At 44.2% G+C, this 17,041-nt stretch overlaps 1 protein-coding gene across 1 annotated transcript in view; it reads left to right on the top strand.

Annotated features, from left to right (window-relative positions):
* The window catches only part of Tekt3 (tektin 3), a 55,190-nt gene extending 48,127 nt beyond the window's left edge, over positions 1–7,063 (top strand). The window contains exon 8 of the mRNA XM_090351582.1: positions 7,045–7,063. Coding sequence (XP_090207708.1) covers positions 7,045–7,048 — 4 coding nt within the window. The 3' untranslated portion in view covers positions 7,049–7,063. The remainder of the gene's footprint in view (positions 1–7,044) is intronic.
* The last annotated feature ends 9,978 nt before the right edge of the window (positions 7,064–17,041 follow it).

Genomic DNA, 17,041 nt, shown 5'->3' with positions numbered 1-17,041 from the left:
ATCTTAAAGGGAGGGAAAGATTAGAGGCTCTCTCTCTCTCTCTCTCTCTCTCTCTCTCTCTCTCTCTCTCTCTCTCTCTCTCTCTCCTGTCCTCTCAGTTCAGCTATGACAGAAGTCAGCAGCCAACAGGTGGTATCCCTACCAGTTTCAGTCAGTGACTGTGTAGGTAACATCTGGACACAGGCTCCCTACACACAGACCCTGTCATGTCTGGTGACATGGTTACCATGTTTATGGTTTTGTATCATGCAAGAACATGTGTAAAAAGTCTGGCCAAGGACTCATGTCTGACACCTGGCCCACTTACCGTCTGCTCAGAGCTTTGGGTTGGTGGAGATCCCCGCTGTGAGTTGGAAGTAGAATTCTGGGGGCTGGTTTAGAGAAACAAAGGTTATTATCTACACTGTTGGCCTAGAAATCTCTTTTTTTTCCTTTTTTTTTTTTTGGTGGTTGTGGGACTTGAACTTGGGGACTGGGCACTGCCGTGCCTTAGCTTTTTCCGCTCAAGACTAGCTCTCTACCACCTTGAGCTGCAGCACCGGCTCCAGTTTTCTGGTGCTTACCTGGAAATGAGAATCTTGTGGACTTTCCTGCCCCAGCTGGCTTCAAACTGCCATCCTTAGATCTCAGCTTCCTGAGTAGCTGGGACTACAGGTGTGCGCCACCAGCGTCCAGCTGGATGGTAGACTCTTTAAAGAGGTAATGAGCACATAGGTAACTGAGGTAAAGAGACTGGTGAATGTCATTCACCTGGACATGAAACCAAACACTCCTTACTCGTTGAGTCTGGACAGCTTTGTTTAGCCTGTTATCCATGCATATGTCACCCCCAGCTCCTTCAGACCAAATTTCCAGGTTTCTTTTGAGTTCCTCAGGCAGATTCTTGTCTTTTTTTCTACTTAATCAAACAAAATCTTTACGTACTTGTACAAATGGGTTTCAGTTGAACGTATCAGTTTGTGAGCACAGAGAATCTCCATCAATGTCATCCCTTCTACCATTCTCTCATCTCTCCAAACCCCACTCATCTCCTCAAGTTACCTAGCTTCGTTTTAACATATGTACAGTGAATATCTTGGCTGCATGCACTCACCCTTCCTCTTTCCATTTGTCTGTCCCCCTTCTCTGGGCCTCCTCCATCCCACCTGACAACACAGGATCTGGCTTCCTGGTATTCATGTTGTTCAACTGTAAGTTCATTGTTCACAGGAGTTAGACCATCGCAAACCTCCCCTGTGTACACTCTGCTGTAGACAATATGCTTATGTATATATGTATATGACCCTGAACTTGTTTTGTGTGGGTTTATTTTGTAATCTCTATTGAAAAGGTAATGAGCAGGCAGGCAGGTAACAGTCACATGAGTAATGATTACAGTTGGGTTTTTTTTCTACAACTTTATCCCATCTTTCATTTTCTCCTCTTGACCCCTCCCTATACGTCTTTCTCACCCCAATTTTTAAGTTGGTATCCAACCTAGTGTCAAGTGAGTGTCGTTGTTGCATTTGTTCAGCCTTTGACCTGCTGTTTCTGTGGTTCCCTTTGCCTCTCCTGGTTGATCTTGTATACAAGACACAAAGCACAGAAAACTGAGAGAGATGAAAGAGGGGCTAGCAATATAGCTTAGTGATAGAGTGCTTGCCTAGCATGCAGGAAGCTCTGGAGTTGATTCCTCAGTACCACATAAACAGAAAAAGCCAGAAGTGGTGCTGTGGTTAAAGTGGTAGAATGCTAACCTTGAGCAAAAGAGACTCAGAGACAGTACCCAGGCCCTGAGTTCAAGTCCCAGGACTGCCAAAAAAAAGAGAGATGAAAGAAAAAAATGGAAATAAAAATACAAATGGAGGGGCCGGGAGTTTGGCCTAGTGGTTAAAGTGCTTGCCTAGCATGCACAAAGACCTAGGTTCATTTCCTCGGTACCACATACATAGAAAAAAGCCGGAAATGGTGCTGAGGCTCAAGTGGTAGAGCTCTAGCCTTGAGAAAGTCCAAGGACAGTGCTCAGGCCCTGAGCTTAAGCCCAGGACTGGCAAAAAAAAAATACAAATGGAAATAAAAATACAAAAATACAAAAAATTAAAAACTATGTGTAGGACACAATAAGAACCTCTTGTGTCCATATCTTGGAGTTCATGTTGATATACTTCATTGTACCTTGTCCTATGTATTAAGCAAATGAGTTGTTGAGATCACCTGTTAAGAATATTATGAACATATTCTAGTTATTACAAATGAAAAAGGGAATATAGCTTACTTACTGGTAAGAGTGCTTGCCTAGCATGCTTGAAGGCCTGGCGTCTAAACCATGCAACCTACTTTACTTGGGATTTGACTTACTTTACTTAATATAATTTTTCCCAGGACTTTCCATTTCCTTACAAATGGGACAATGTTATTCTTTCTGATGGAGGCATAGAACCCTATTGTGTATCTATACCACATCTTCTTGTTCCAATCATCTACTGAGGGGCATCTTTATATGTTTGTAATGTAGATCTAACTTCCACATATGAGGGAAAATATGTGCCCTTGGTCTAAGACTGACTTAATGTATTTTTTCCAGGTCCTTCTATTTCCCTGCAAATGACATCATATTATTCTTCCTAAAGATGAGTGAAAGATCTATTACATATATATGTATACATATATACATACATAACGGAATTATATATAATATATACACATATAATGGATTATAGATAATATATAAACTATATAATGGAATTTTATTATTTTATATTATTTATTTTTCATTATATATCACATTTTTTATCATTATCTGTTGTAGAGCACTTGGGCTATCTCTATATCTTGGCTATTTTGAATCATGCAGCAGTAAATATGGATGTATAAGTGTCTTTACTTTATCCTCGCTTGTAATTTTTTGGTTAAATGCCCAGGAGTGGTATTGTTGGATTATAGGGTAGTTCTATGTTTAGTTTAGGTCTTTTTTTTCTTTTTGGCCAGTCCTGGGGCTTGAACTCAGGGCCTAGGCACTGTCCTTGGGCTTTCTCAAGGCTAGAGCTCTATCATAGGGAGTCATAGAACCCCTTTTGTTTTTTTCTACATATGTGGTACTGAGGAATCATATGTGGGTTCTCATGCATGCTAGGCAAGCACTCTAGCACCAGGCCAAACTCCTGGCCCTATGTTTAATTTTTTTTAAGGGCTTCCCAAACTGCCTTCTGTAGTGGATGTACTAGTTTACATTCTCATGTTACTGCTGTCATCGTTGTTTGTATTTTTTAAATATGTTTTTATTTTTCTTAGGAAGTTATACAGGGAGTTACCATTTGACCAAGCAGTTTATGAATGTAATGCCCCTTTCAATGTTCTCACCCATGCCTCCCCCTCCACACCTTCCCTCACTTTTGTTAATTTTTAAGTTATGTATTGAAAGTTTGCCATTCAGCATAGCCATTTATTATGTATGCAATACATCTTGATCTGTGTCAATACCTTCACCCCCTTCCACCCCTCCTTCCCTTGTTTTCCTCAGTTCTATGGCATATACAGTGCATTCTTGCCTGCACTCTACTCATTTCCTCAGTTTGTTGTTTGTATTCTTGTCGGTTGCTATTCTAACTGGGTGGGATTGAATCGCAGTGTTGTTTTTGATTGGTATTTCCTTTATGGCCTTATTCAGCATTATTATTACTTTTTTTTGTCGGTCGTGGGGCTTGAACTCTGGGCCTGGGTGTTGTCCTTGAGCTCTTCAGCTGAAGGCTACTGCCCTACCTCTTGAGCCACCGTACCACATCCAGTTTTCTAATGGTTATCTGGAGATAAGCGTCTCACTGTCTTTAGTGCCCAGGCTGGCTTTAAGCCGCAATCCTCAGATCTCAGCCTCCAGAGTAGCTACTATGCCCATCTTCTTATTGAGCATTATTTTATGAATCTATTGGTTGTTTTTACTTCTCCCAAGAAGTCTCTATTTAGCTCCCTAGCCAGTTAATAGTTGGGTTATTGATCCTTTGAGGGGGGGGGGATAGTTTCTTGTGTATTTTAGATATGCGGCCATTGTCTGACACATTGCTGGCAAAGATCTTACATTCTGTCTTTTGAGCTTAGTTGAGGTAGCTGCTTGAAGCTCGCATCCATCATGTTCTTCTGAGTATGGATGGGATAGCCGCGTGTCACCGCCTCACTAATGACCCTTTCCTCTAGTCCTTCTTTGTAAGAGTGGTTCTTCCAAATCCAAGTTGGTAAGGAAGAATACCAGGGATCTTCAGAAATGATGCTTTTAGCTATGAATCTACAAGTAAACACACTGGGTGGTAAAAGACAAAGCATACACCTGGACATGGTAAATCACATAGGTCTCCAGACATTCCTACAGTGAGACCAAAGGAGCATTTTTTTAGGAGAGGATGAACAAAGACTCAATAATTCTGTGCATACAATCATATAGAATAATATGTATTGACATGAACTCCAAGACATAGAAACAAGAGGCCTTTTTTCTCTTTGTTGATATTTTTGTTTTCCATACCTTTTGTCTTATTTATAAATGTATATCTGTTTGGGGAAGGGTAAGAGATGAGGTACAAAGAGGATGGGACAAAGAATGGATAAATTCCGCAGTGGTATTCAGTAGATACTATGTTAAAAATGAACTGTCCCATTTGAGTCAAGAAGACAGGAAGGCAAAACTGGGAGAAAGAGAGGGAAGAAAGATACGGACTCATTACCTGACTTATGAAACTGTAACTCCTCTGTATATCACCTTTACAATAGCAATATATTCTATAATATATATTAAAGAACTTGTGCTTTTGTTTCATTTTGAGGCCAGTCCAGAACACAGACCAAAGAAACAACTCATAGCTGTGCCATTTGCAGGGACATGTGGAGAAAGTAAACAGAGGAGCTGGGAACTTTGAAAAGATAAAACAAGCAGACCTTGTGTTAGTCCATCTAGTATGGTTATAACACAACACCAGAGGCTGGGTAACTTAGCAAGAAAAATTGTTGCTTTTGGCTCATGATTCTGGAGGCCTGTTGTCTGAGTCAGGTGGCTGAATCCAGTGAAGGCTTCAGGCTGCTTCACCACAAGGTGGATTGCAGAGGGGAAGTGGTTACACAGGAAGGGCGACTTAGCTTCCTGACAATCTGCGCTCAATGCAAACGTGAGAACTCCTTTAGTAGCTCAAGAAAAGCATTCCTACAGTCATGAAGACTCTCACGAACCAAACTTCTCCCAAATCCTTCTCATTACCATCCAAATTCCCAACACTGCCACATGGAGGAATTGAGTTTCCAGCACTGGAACTTCTAGGGAGCATGCTCACACCATAACAGACCTAGAAGACAAACGTAAGTCAGAGGAAGGATGTACAGATGGGGACGTGAGAGAGTCCTACGTGGTCAGAAGAGCCAATGAGCCTTGCGGCCCTCAACATGTATATCAGCCAATCAGAGCTCTTCAGGCTGGAACATGCCCTCAGAGAAATGCCAAGTAGAGGTCCAGCCAGTAGCTGGAAAGGAAATGTGTCTGTGAAGATCATTCAAGCCCTGTGAAGATCCATTTTGGATTATAGGAGAAAAACTTTTATATTGACTAATCAACAGGTTTTGACTTTACTCTGTTTTGCTCTTTTTTTTCCTTTGGTGTCGGTCCTGGGGCTTAAACTCAGGGCTGAGGTGCTGCCCCTGAGCTTTTCTGCTCAAGGTTAGCACTCTAACCCCTGGAGCCATAGCTCTCTAATTCTGACTCTTTTTTTTTTAAATTGGTGCTTAATTAAAATAAGTGTATCATGGCCTTTCCTGCCTAGGCTGGCTTTGAACCACAATCCTCAGATCTCAGCCTCTTGAGTAGCCAGGATTATATGTGTGATCCATCAGCACTTGGCTTGCTTTACTATTACTATCAATCTGTCATTCTGTCTGTCTGTCTGTCTATCTATCTATCTATCTTACTATGTTGCTATCTTGCTATCTATAGGTATAAATACATGTTTTTAGTACTTCTTGGTTCCTTTAGAATTTGTGTGTGTGTGTGTGTTTGTGCCAGCACAGGGGCTTGAACTCAGGTCCTTGCATTCTTGCTCTGCTTTCTTTCTCACATTTGGCATTCTACCACTTGAGCCCATGCTTCCAGTCCAGTATTGTACTGAATAATTGGAGATGGAATCTTGCTGACTTTTCTGCCTGGGACAGCTTTGAATAGCAATCCTCCATGTTTCAGCCTCCTGAACAGTTAGAATTACAGACAGGAGCCACTTCCACTGCGACTATTTTATGTGCCTGACAAGAAATTCCCCACCAGCGTTTCTACCTCTGGCATTTTCCCCCCATTCCCATGACTTCCGCTAGCCAGAAAAGGGCGAAGTGTTGAGAGTTCTTATTTTGATTATTTAGCACAGAGACCTGTTCTCCATAATGTTTTTCCTGTTATTTGACCAGTGATTCCACTTTCAATTAATCAGTAAAATAATGGACTCAAAGCATGCCTCAGGTAATAGAACACCAGCTTTGAGCAAGAAAGCTAAGAAGAGTGCAAGGACCTGGGCTCCAACTTCAAAGCCAAACATTCAAAGAGGTTGCATGTTATTGATAGGGTCCGTGATGGATTTACCCAGGCACTCACTCATGATAAGTGTGAAAGGAGGACAGGTCGGAAATCAGACATCGTAGGGTAGAGGTGGCCGCCTCCACCCATGACACAGGAATGTGCCTGCTGTGCCACCTGGATGCAGACTGCCACAGCTTACATAGCAGCATGGGTGCTGGGCAATTGTTTGCCTTGCTCCATAACTGAGGAGCCCATGCATTCAAGGTATCATAGATGCTCTTCCTCAGCTTGATGGGAGTAAAGGTCTTTTTCCCAAAGGTGGTCCACATGGGAACCTATCGTTATCCATTGCTGGGTTCTTCTGCTTTGGCTGAATGACAAAGCTGGGGTGGCCGGTGATATGATTCCACCTGGAGTGTTTCCTGTTCGTGTGTGTGTGTGTGTGTGTGTGTGTGTGTGTGTGTGTGTGTGTCCTTATCTGGCTCCAGTGTTACTCTGTGTCTCATGTCTCCCTCTCTCCCTGTCCACAGATAGTGTGGAGGTTCATTGGTTGGCCCTGGACACTGGTAGAAGAATGGTCTATGACAAGAGGAAATAGAAGAACTCTTGTAAACTGGGCTGTGCTGGCAGTGGAATGAAGAGGGAAATTGTCCCAGCATGAAATCTTTCTTCTAGGGGATATAGTCCTAGAACTGCTGTCTCCAGGGGGATGGAGGGATAAAGGAAATCCTGGAAGAAGGGTCACCATGGAGGAAACATACAAGTCTGCTAAAGACACACCAAATTTCTCTGGATGAGAGAACCTTCCAGGTCCTAGAAGCCTAGCATTTTATTTTATTTTTTTTTGCCAGTCCTGGGCTTGAGCTCAGGGCCTGAGCACTGTCCTTGGACTTTCTCAAGGCTAGAGCTCTACTGCTTGAGCCTCAGCACCACTTCCAGCTTTTTTCTATGTATGTGGTACCGAGGAATCGAACCCGGGTCTTTGTGCATGCTAGGCAAGCACTCTACCACTGGGCCAAACTCCCGGCCAAGCCTAGATTTTATAACCACAAGACTTTAACTAATTCACCAGTAGAAGATGTGGGTTGAGGATTCATGCATTTAATTGTGTTGTTACTATTAAGGTGTTGTACAGATGGATTTCCATTTCATAAATCAGGTAATGAGTACATTGCTTTTTGTGGACAATGTCACCCCTTTCTTCCCTTTTCCTCAGTTTCCCCCTTCCCATTCCTGCCCACAAATTACATGGTTTATTTCCTACACAGTATATACTGAATAGGATGGTTGCATTTGTTCACTCTCCCTCCTCATCTTTCTGTGTCACTCCTCCCCCACTCCAAAAAACCCAAAAAGAAACAAACTAAAGCAAAAACAAATGCCACCACCAACAACAACACCACCACCAACACAACCACCACCAACAAAAAGGATTTATGCACTTACAAAGCAAGTGCATAAAAATGCCTAGAGGTATTTTTTTAATGTTGAATTTGATACCATGAACCTTTGAACTAACAGGTCTCAGCCTGTGGAGAGGAAATACTCAATCTGACACACAGAGGCTATCTTTGGGTCATTTATATAACACCTTAACCAAGCTCTGGAGAGTTCTTCCAGAAACCAAGGCAAGATCGAAGCACCGTGTTCCTCCCAAAAGAAGAACAAACATATGACAAAGGTGAGTCTGGAAAGCCACGGAAGCAGTGTGCTTGCTTAAAGCACAACCTCAGCCCACATCCACCTGGCAACTCACTCGGGAGCCCAGCCACAGATCTCCAGTCATGGCCTCATCTGGACCACTGCCACTGCACCCTGTCCCCTGCCTGGGAAAGCTGGCTAGCTGGGAGCTCTCAGCTGATACTACCTTTCTTCAGGTCTGCACTTTTTATTTCCTGGACGAACATACACGAAGCCTATCTCTTGTGTGGAATTGATTACATACAAGTTTGACCAAGTACCATTAAAAAAATAATGAACATTTTTAAATAGAAAGAAACAAAAAGAATCCCAACAATAACAAGACTTTAAATTCTTGCACATACATTGCACAGATCCATTGATGTGGAGAAGCTCTGTCTGTCTGTCCCATTACTGTCAGTTGGGTTGAAGTCGCCTCATGATCTGCTGTTTCCCTGGCCTTCACTTGGTGCAAATCTGCTTCCAAAACGATGCCCCAAGGCAAGGAGATGTGTACATGCTTAATGGGAATGGTACAATGAAATCATATGTGTGTTGATGGGTCTCATGTCTTAAGTAGAAGGTGTACAGCATCATGGGAAAAAAGCACATACTGAAAAATATCTTGAGCATGCTTGGCTTTCCCACAACACTGGGACCTGAGGACAAGAAGGTTCAACTCTAGCCCGTTTCTTCCTTGGAGGAAGATTGGAAGGTTAGCCCTGAAAGGCCTAGGGAATCTAAGTTCTGGAGACAGTGTGGAACCAAATGTTCCATAGCTCAGTACATGTAGGAAAAACAGGGCGATCCAGTCTCCTAGAGATTCAAAAGACACATTTATCTGAGTTACAGAGGAGGGAGGCATGAGAGAGACTGTCATACAGAGTTCCCTGGGGAAGATTCATGAATACACCTTGCCGGTATGGAAAACTCAGTCTAGTTTGAGGAGGCCACAAAGTAGTAGGATTCAGATCAGAATGTTATCTAAATTTAATTATGGTGCAGAGGAAAGAGGGATAGATTAAAGGGGTAAGAAAGGAGAGAGAAAGAGGGAGAGAGATTCTGAGAACAATAAATGCATATGGTGGAAAGTGTAATCACACAGAGTTTTCTCCTTTGGTCAGATTGGCCACAATCTTCATTGTGCATTTAATGATCTAAACCACACATCCTACCGTACTTTTGCTGTGGCCACAGAGCCTCTTGTATTCAAAATCACATGTTTAAACTTCAGGCACAGTCCAAGGTCATCAAAGACAAAGAGATCCAGGGCAGCTCCTTTGTGCTGGTCACCTCATGTATTTTAAGGTACATATACCAAATAAGGTCATCCAAATCTATGTGAAGGATGGTCTTTTGCCATCAGCGTTGTGGGAAGTACGTTAGTTCAGTACTGTTGTCCTAATTTTGTGTCTGGGTGTGGGACTCCATTTGGAAACAATGCAAAGGATGAAGCAAGGCTTGGCATATGGCCTTCTCAGCTCTTCCCTGGCATAGATCCAGTGAATAGTTCCTCTACTTAAGCCAGAAAGTCACAGATTCATTATTATGGAGTCCTGAGGCTGAGATTCATCATTACTTGTCACAATTAGCCCTGGTATGTTCAGCTCCATATAATATTGTTTAGCCCCTTGATGTTAGAACCTGGACACACAGAGAGATGATCAGACTTCTTTACTGTAACTTGACATAAATAACACGTAAGGTGGGAACAACGGTTTGACTCATGATCTCAGTCCATGATGGTTGAGATCTGTGGTTTTGGGGCCCGGACAGAACATCACCATGGGGAGCACAAGGCAGAGCAGAGATGCTCACCTCCTTGCTGCCAGTAAGTGACTAGGGTTCCAATATCCTTTTAAGCCACGCCCACAATGACATAACTTCCTTCCACCAGGCCACCTCTTCCAGGTTCAACTGCTTAGTGGTGCTACTGCTGGCAATTAGGCCTTTAACGACTTCTTAAAGGTTTCACCGTTAACCAATAGCAGCATAGACTGGCAATCAAGGGCATTAGTCTTTGGGCCTTTGGGGAACACTGAGGATCTAAATAATCCATAGGACATAGTGTTTAAGAAAACAGTATTGCATTCTCTTCTGTTAGATTTGTAGTCTTTCATAACCTGTTTTTAGTGTTGTTTGTTGTTTGACTTGAGTGGTTATGAATTTGTGGTCTTGGCTTTAGGTGATCCAAGTTTACATTTGGTCTGCACCATTTCCCTGAGGAATGGGTGTTTCAGAGGTCTTTAGTTGTCTTCCCTTTATGGGATTGTTGTATGTATTATTAAATGAGCAATTTAGCACAGTCCCTGGCACCGAGAAAACACTCAATAAGCTATAGGTACAATATTGTGTATGTGTCATGAGTGTCTTCTCATTTCTTTAAATATTCTTCAATGTTATTATTTTATATTTATTTTATTCTACTTTATTGCTGGCACCAGGGTTTGAATTTAGGGACTCATACTTGCTCCACTTGCAGAGGTGGTTGATGCTCTACCACTTGAGTTATGCCTCCCGGCCTGCTTTTACTGATTATTTTGGAGATGGAGTCTTGAGGACTTCTCTGCCTAGGCTGGTTTTGAAACTCAGTCCTCAGATCTCAGCCTCCTGAGTGACTAGGTTTACAGTTATAAGTCACCAGTGCCCAACTCCACACTATTTTTAAGATTCCCATAACCTTTCACTCTACATCTGTGCCAAAATTTATTCAGCCACTCCCGTATTGTATAAGCCTTAGGAAGATCAGATTTTCCTTCATTACAAAAAAATGTATCCTAATACATGCCCTCAAAGTTAAATTTTGGTCTTTCCAAGACTATTTTAAGACGAATTTTGGGAAAGCTTCACATTCTGAGCCCCAGGTTTTTGTTGTTGTTATTTTTTGGTTGGTCATGGGGCTTGAACTCTAGGTCTGAGCATTGTCCCTGAACTCTTCAGCTCAAGGCTACCGCCCTATCCCTTGAGCCACAGCACCACTTCTGGTTTTCTGGTGCTTAATTGGAGATGAGAGTCTCACAATTATTAGTGCCCAGGCTGGCTTTAAACCTTGATCCTCAGATCTCAGCCTCCTGAGTAGCTAGGATTACAGGCATGAGCCACCAGCGCCCAGCTTGAGCCCCAGTTTTAATAACCATTTCCACACAAGGCTCAGGCTCACTGCTGAAGTCTTCTGGATTAAACATTTCCTAGTCTTTAACAATGAAGTGGAAACAGGCTTGAAGCTTTGCCCAGTTTTCCTTTGAACTGCTCAGAAGGATTTGACCTTTGCCTGTGACCTTCCCTGGTTTAGTTGGGGTTTCACACTTGAGAAGTGATTCCCAGCCCCGGAGATGAAGAAAACATCTGCTCCTGAGCTCATTGTGAAGTGTAGCTGCTGCTATTCAAGCTTGAAAATGCGCACAGAAGGACATTGGGGGGATGAAGATGGGGTTGCCGTCTGAGTCTCCATCCAAGATGTTCACTTTGCTCTTCTTGCTGGTGGGAAAGCCCCAATTCCCATGTGCCAGAACAAGGAATCCCCTTGGGTCACAGTGGCTGGCCTTTCTACCCTCTGTAAGTACCACCTCTTCTTTTATTTTCCTTGGTTATAGGAGTTGAACTCAGGGCCTGGGCACAGCCCCTGAGCTTGTTTTGCTCAAGGCTAGTGATCTACCATGTCAGGCTACAGTGTCACTTCTGGTTTGTTGGTGGTTAATTGGAGGTAAGAATCTCACAGACTTTGTTGCTGGGCTGACTTTGAACTGTGATCCTCAGATCTCAGCCTCCTGAGTAGCTAGGATTAGAGGCATGAGCCACCAGTGCCTGGCAAATACCACCTGTTGCATCAACTTCAGACTTTTTTTTCTCAGTGGTTCTTGGCCTGGACTTTAGGAGCAGAACTCATTCCTTCCTTCCTATTCCATCAGTTCCTGTGTGGCCAAAACAGCTCCCCTTCTACACCTCAGCTGAGCAGACACCTTGTCACTTCAGAGTCAGAGAAAACTTTCAGAGTTTGCATTCCCAAAGTATAAATACATTTCAGAATTTCTTTTACTCAGATTGCTCCCAAACTCTTTCTGGGCTCTGCCGTGCAATGCTGGAGCAAAGGCAGCTCTGCCCCCTCTTGTCTGCATCTCTCTGGAATCTGGCTTTCCTAAGCAACAGTGTGGGAGAGGGGACAAAGTGCCCTTTGTACGTTGTCATTTTTTTCACCATTGCAATGCAGTCATTCTGTGCCTTTTCTCTCCCACAGGTGGACATACTGAAGATGTCACGAACCCCAAGATAAAACTTCGTGCATTTCAAAGATGTGATCTAGGGAATAGCCCTGTGCCAGCATGAAGTGTCTGTATGTGTGTGTGTGTGTGTGTGTGTGTGTGTGTGTGTGTGTGTGTGTGTGTGTTCAGATTGTTTTCTGCCTGTATGCCTGTCCATAGGCATTTTCTTCCAGGGATACAGTATAATTTCAAACACATCTATTTCTAGAGCGATCTGTCATGGAGCTCAAACTGGCTCCTTCTATTCCTCCCTTTCTCTTTCTTCTCGCCTTTCATCTCTCCTTAGGCCTTCTCTTGCTCCCTCTCTTCCTTCCTTTCCCCCTGTTCTCTGCTCCCACCCCTTGGCCTGCTCTTCTAAGAAGCTGCTCTTATGCAAGGTCAGAACAATCTAGACTCATCCAGATGAGGCATTCAACTTACTTTTGAGGACCAGCTGTGCTCAGGCCATGCCAAGAACTCCCACACAGGCTGTAGGAAGGCAGAGAAACTTCATCTGCCTGCTGAACGTGGCCCAGCGAGCAGCCCAGCACCTGGCAAGATGGGCTTCATTGAGCACTGCAGCTACTAAACCCATGTCCCATTCACACTCTCCTTCCTTTGCTCTTTAGGGAGTCTGCTAGATGCCAGAATCCCCAGGGAAGGGCATCAGAGGAGCTAGCTTCAAGCCTCACCCTTGCCCCTCATTAGCTGGTCTCTGGAGAAAGCAGGACAAATTCTTTAAGCCTCATCTCTTTCACTGAGAAAGTGGTTACAATGATCCTGTCACACAAGATGAGATGCAACAGAAGGGGAGTTTTATTAGCCACAAAGGACAGAAAGGGCCACTACCTCCTCCTCCTCCTCCGCCTCCTCCTCCTCCTCCTCTTCCTCCTGTGTCAGCTTGGATTCCATAGCAGTGACCGTCTTATGGAGTAAATTGTCACCTCAGGGCAGGGTGTTGTCCCAGTGCTGGGGCTGGGAGAGGTGTGTGTGTGTGTGTGTGTGTGTGTGTGTGCTCGTGTGCACACGCGCGTGTGCATTCCTTTGCATATGTGTGAGATGAGAGCCTCCATACTCACATGAGCCCATGGCTCTGTAGACAGGATGAAGTAGGATGCTGGGTTAGGGGGTACCAATGTGACTGGGACAGTTGGTGGATGTTTTAGAATTCCCCCTCTTCCCAGTGGTAGTATTTGGGCTCAGGGCTTCACACTTGCTTGAAGTGCTTGCTTGGCTGGTATTCTACAGCTTGAGCCATGCCTCCAGCCTGGGTTTTTGCTGATTATTTTAGACACAGATTCTCTTGGGCTTATCTTTCTTTCTTTTCTTTCTTTCTTTTTTTTTTTGCCAGTCCTGGGCTTGAGCTCAGGGCCTGAGCACTGTCCTTGGACTTTCTCAAGCCTAGAGCTCTACCACTTGAGCCTCAGCACCACTTCCAGCTTTTTTCTATGCATGTGGTACCGATGAATCGAACCCGGGTCTTCGTGCATGCTAGGCAAACACTCTACCACTAGGCCAAACTCCCGACCTTGGGCTTATCTTTCATGCTGTCTTCAAACCACAAAATCCCCCAGGCATCAGACTCCTGAGTAGCTAGGATTATAGTCACGTGTCAGCAGCTCCTGGTGTGATCTGGTGGCCAAAGGCCTGAACATGCATAATAGTCCAGAATCTTTCATGAAACAGAAAATTAAAATGCAGTGACAAACACATAGATTTACTAGGAAGATGCCATGCACAACTGGAAGCAAGGCAAGATGTGGGTGGACAGGACACATAGTGGCGTGAAAATCTCTCAGCATCGTGCAGTGCTTCAGTTTCCCCTTCTTATAAAAGACTTTGCTTGTGGTGTTTATTCCATAGAGCGATTGCAAGGATTAAATGATTTGATCCATACAAAATATTTCGGGTGATGCTTGGTTCTTGGCAAACACTAAATATAAATTATCATCATTATTGTTCAAATCAATGATTTACACAAATGATTTGCTTCTCCCATGCTGATTAGGCAGTACCGTAAGTTCTGTTATTAACCAGTGTGATGGGATTTTTTAAGTCTGTTGTGGGGCTTGAACTCAGGGCCTGGGCCCTATCCTGAGCTATTTCATGCAAAACTAGCACTGTACCACTTGGAGCCACAGTGCTACTTGTGGTTTGTGGTTTTCTGGTGGTTAATTGGAGATAAGAAGCTCAAAGACTTTTCTGTCCAGGCTGGCTTTGAACCACAATCCTCAGATTTCAACTTTCTGAGTAGCTAAGATTATAGATGTGAGCCACCAGCCCCAGGCCTGGGTGATGGGATTTTTTTTAACTCTGTTTCTTCAGCAAGCACTTTTTTTTTTTCAGGTCCTGGGGGTTGAACTCTGGGCCTGGATAGTGTCCCTGAGCTTTTGTGCTCAAGGTTTGTGCTCTACCTCTTTAAGTGACAACTCCACTTCTGGCTCTTTGTGGTTAGTTGGAGCTAAGAATGTCACAGACTTTTCTGCCTGGACTGCCTTGCATCCGTGATCCTCAGATCTCAGCTTTCTGCATAGCTAGAATTGTAGGCATGAGCTACCAGTACCTGACTCAGCAAACAATTCTTATTTTTTCCCTATTATGTAATGACAGAATAATAATAATAATAATAATAATAATAGTGACAAATGCAATTGGGTGACCATTCTCCATGAGCCCTGTGACACATGGCCTAGTGAGATAATCCCCATATCTCAACACAGATGCCGGGGATGAGGACCTGTGGTTGAGGTTGGGGTGACATGGGGTAAGAGAGGCTCTTCAGATGGCCTCAGGAGGAGGCAGAGATGCCAGCCCAGATGGGTGGTGACTGATGAATTGGTACCCTGAGTGAGGATGGCTTGATGGGGTCACAGGCAGACCCACTCTATAGGTATTCCATGACTTGTCTCTTGGGTGTAGTGAGGACCAGAAGAGACATAAGACAGGAGAGCGGGTCTCAGAAAGACAAGCCATGTTGGCAGATCAGATTGGACCAGAAGTGAAACCCGTGCCTTCGCTCTGCTTCATCCTTCTACCTCCTAATTCTCAACTCTTGCATCAGGTGTGTCCCTCCGTTGTTCTTGCCTGAGGAAAGCAGTAGCTGATGCCATGCTGAGGCGCCCAGGTGTGCCTTGAAGAGAGCCATCTGGAGGGGTTGAGGAAATTGTTTCCTTGGCACCCATCACCCTGCATAGGCTATCATGGCAGCTTCTTTCTGTCATGCCCCCTGCTTGATTTTACATGGGAAGGCTGAGCCTCACCTTGCATACAACAGCAGACCACACTGAGCCTTCTCTCCATTTGAATTCCATCACAGAAGGGAGGTAGATGGCAAACAGGAAGCTGGATGGAAAATATAGGAACTCCAGACCATCAGGCTGAATGACAGGATATTCCAGGAAAGGTGACCTAAGTCTCATCCCTGACCATCACTCTCAGCATTGCTGGGCTCAGGAACAAGTGTTGCTGCCAGGAAAGGTGGGAAATAGCAAAGGAAAAGGAGAGAGGTAAGATGCCTCCATTTTGATTGGAAAGCTGCTAATCATGAGAAGAATCAGAGATGGCCACCAAAACCCTCTGTGTTGTGTGTGTGTGTGTGTGTGTGTGTGTGTGTGTGTGTGTGTGTGTGTGTGTCCATGTGCTCACATGCCAGTACTGAGGCTTGAACTCAGGACCTGGGCACTATCCCTTTAGTTCTTTGTCTGCTCAAGGCTGGTGTTCTATTATTTGAGCTGCCCCCTCCCCCACCTCACTTTGGGCTTTTTGGTGGTTCACTGGAGATATAAGTCTCACAAACTTTCCTGCCCAGACTAACTTCAAACTGTGATCCTCAGAGCTCAGCCTCCTGAGTAGCTAGCATTACAGGTGTGAGCCACGGTGCAGCAAGGCAGGACAGACCAGCTCTTGACTGGGAAGCTCAACAAGATGATGAGGACTTCTGTGCATCGCTTTGTTTGTCCTACGGATCCCTGACCTCAGAGGTGGGGCAAATTGAGAGATTCCAAGAAATCTAATGCCACCAGGTCTTTTGAAGCCTTGGAAGGGTGGATAGACTCTACAAAGAATCTGAAGAATGCAGTAGACCAACCTGGCCACGATGTCTGTTTCCAATTGCTCTCTCAGCCTATCCTGCCTGACAGGTTGGAATGATTTTTGGTAGAGATAGGTTTATTCAAATCGTCTCTTGGAAATCACCCTTTGATAAGGACTTGATGAAGGGTCCATGGAAGACAGATAGAATCAGAAGACTCACCATTTCATTATATCAGTGTGGTATGTTGGGGACATAGGGCGAGGCCCATGAGTCAGGTCTCAAAGACTTTTGCCAGTCAGCATTAGAACCCTGTGGACTTGAGTTGGTGCCTTTGGGGACATTTGATTCCCTTGGGTAATGCTCAAGAGAGGCCATCTGGAGCTCTGGAAAAGCTTAAAACATCAAATCATGCCAGGGATGATTTGAAATACCTGCATACATAAGCACCCAGCCTTTCCACAGGGGCACAGAGACTTCCTGTAGAACTCACCAGGGCTTCAGGGGAGACTTGCAAATGGGCACATCCCTTTGTAAAGGACCTAGCCTGGCCTTTCCAGGAAGAACCACCCTCCTAAG

The sequence above is a fragment of the Megascapheus bottae genome, chromosome 17 (genome assembly GCF_031878675.1).
Source record: "Megascapheus bottae isolate mThoBot1 chromosome 17, mThoBot2.hap1, whole genome shotgun sequence".
In the NCBI taxonomy this organism is placed as follows: Eukaryota; Metazoa; Chordata; class Mammalia; order Rodentia; family Geomyidae; genus Megascapheus; species Megascapheus bottae.
This window is presented reverse-complemented; position numbering and strand designations above follow the sequence as displayed.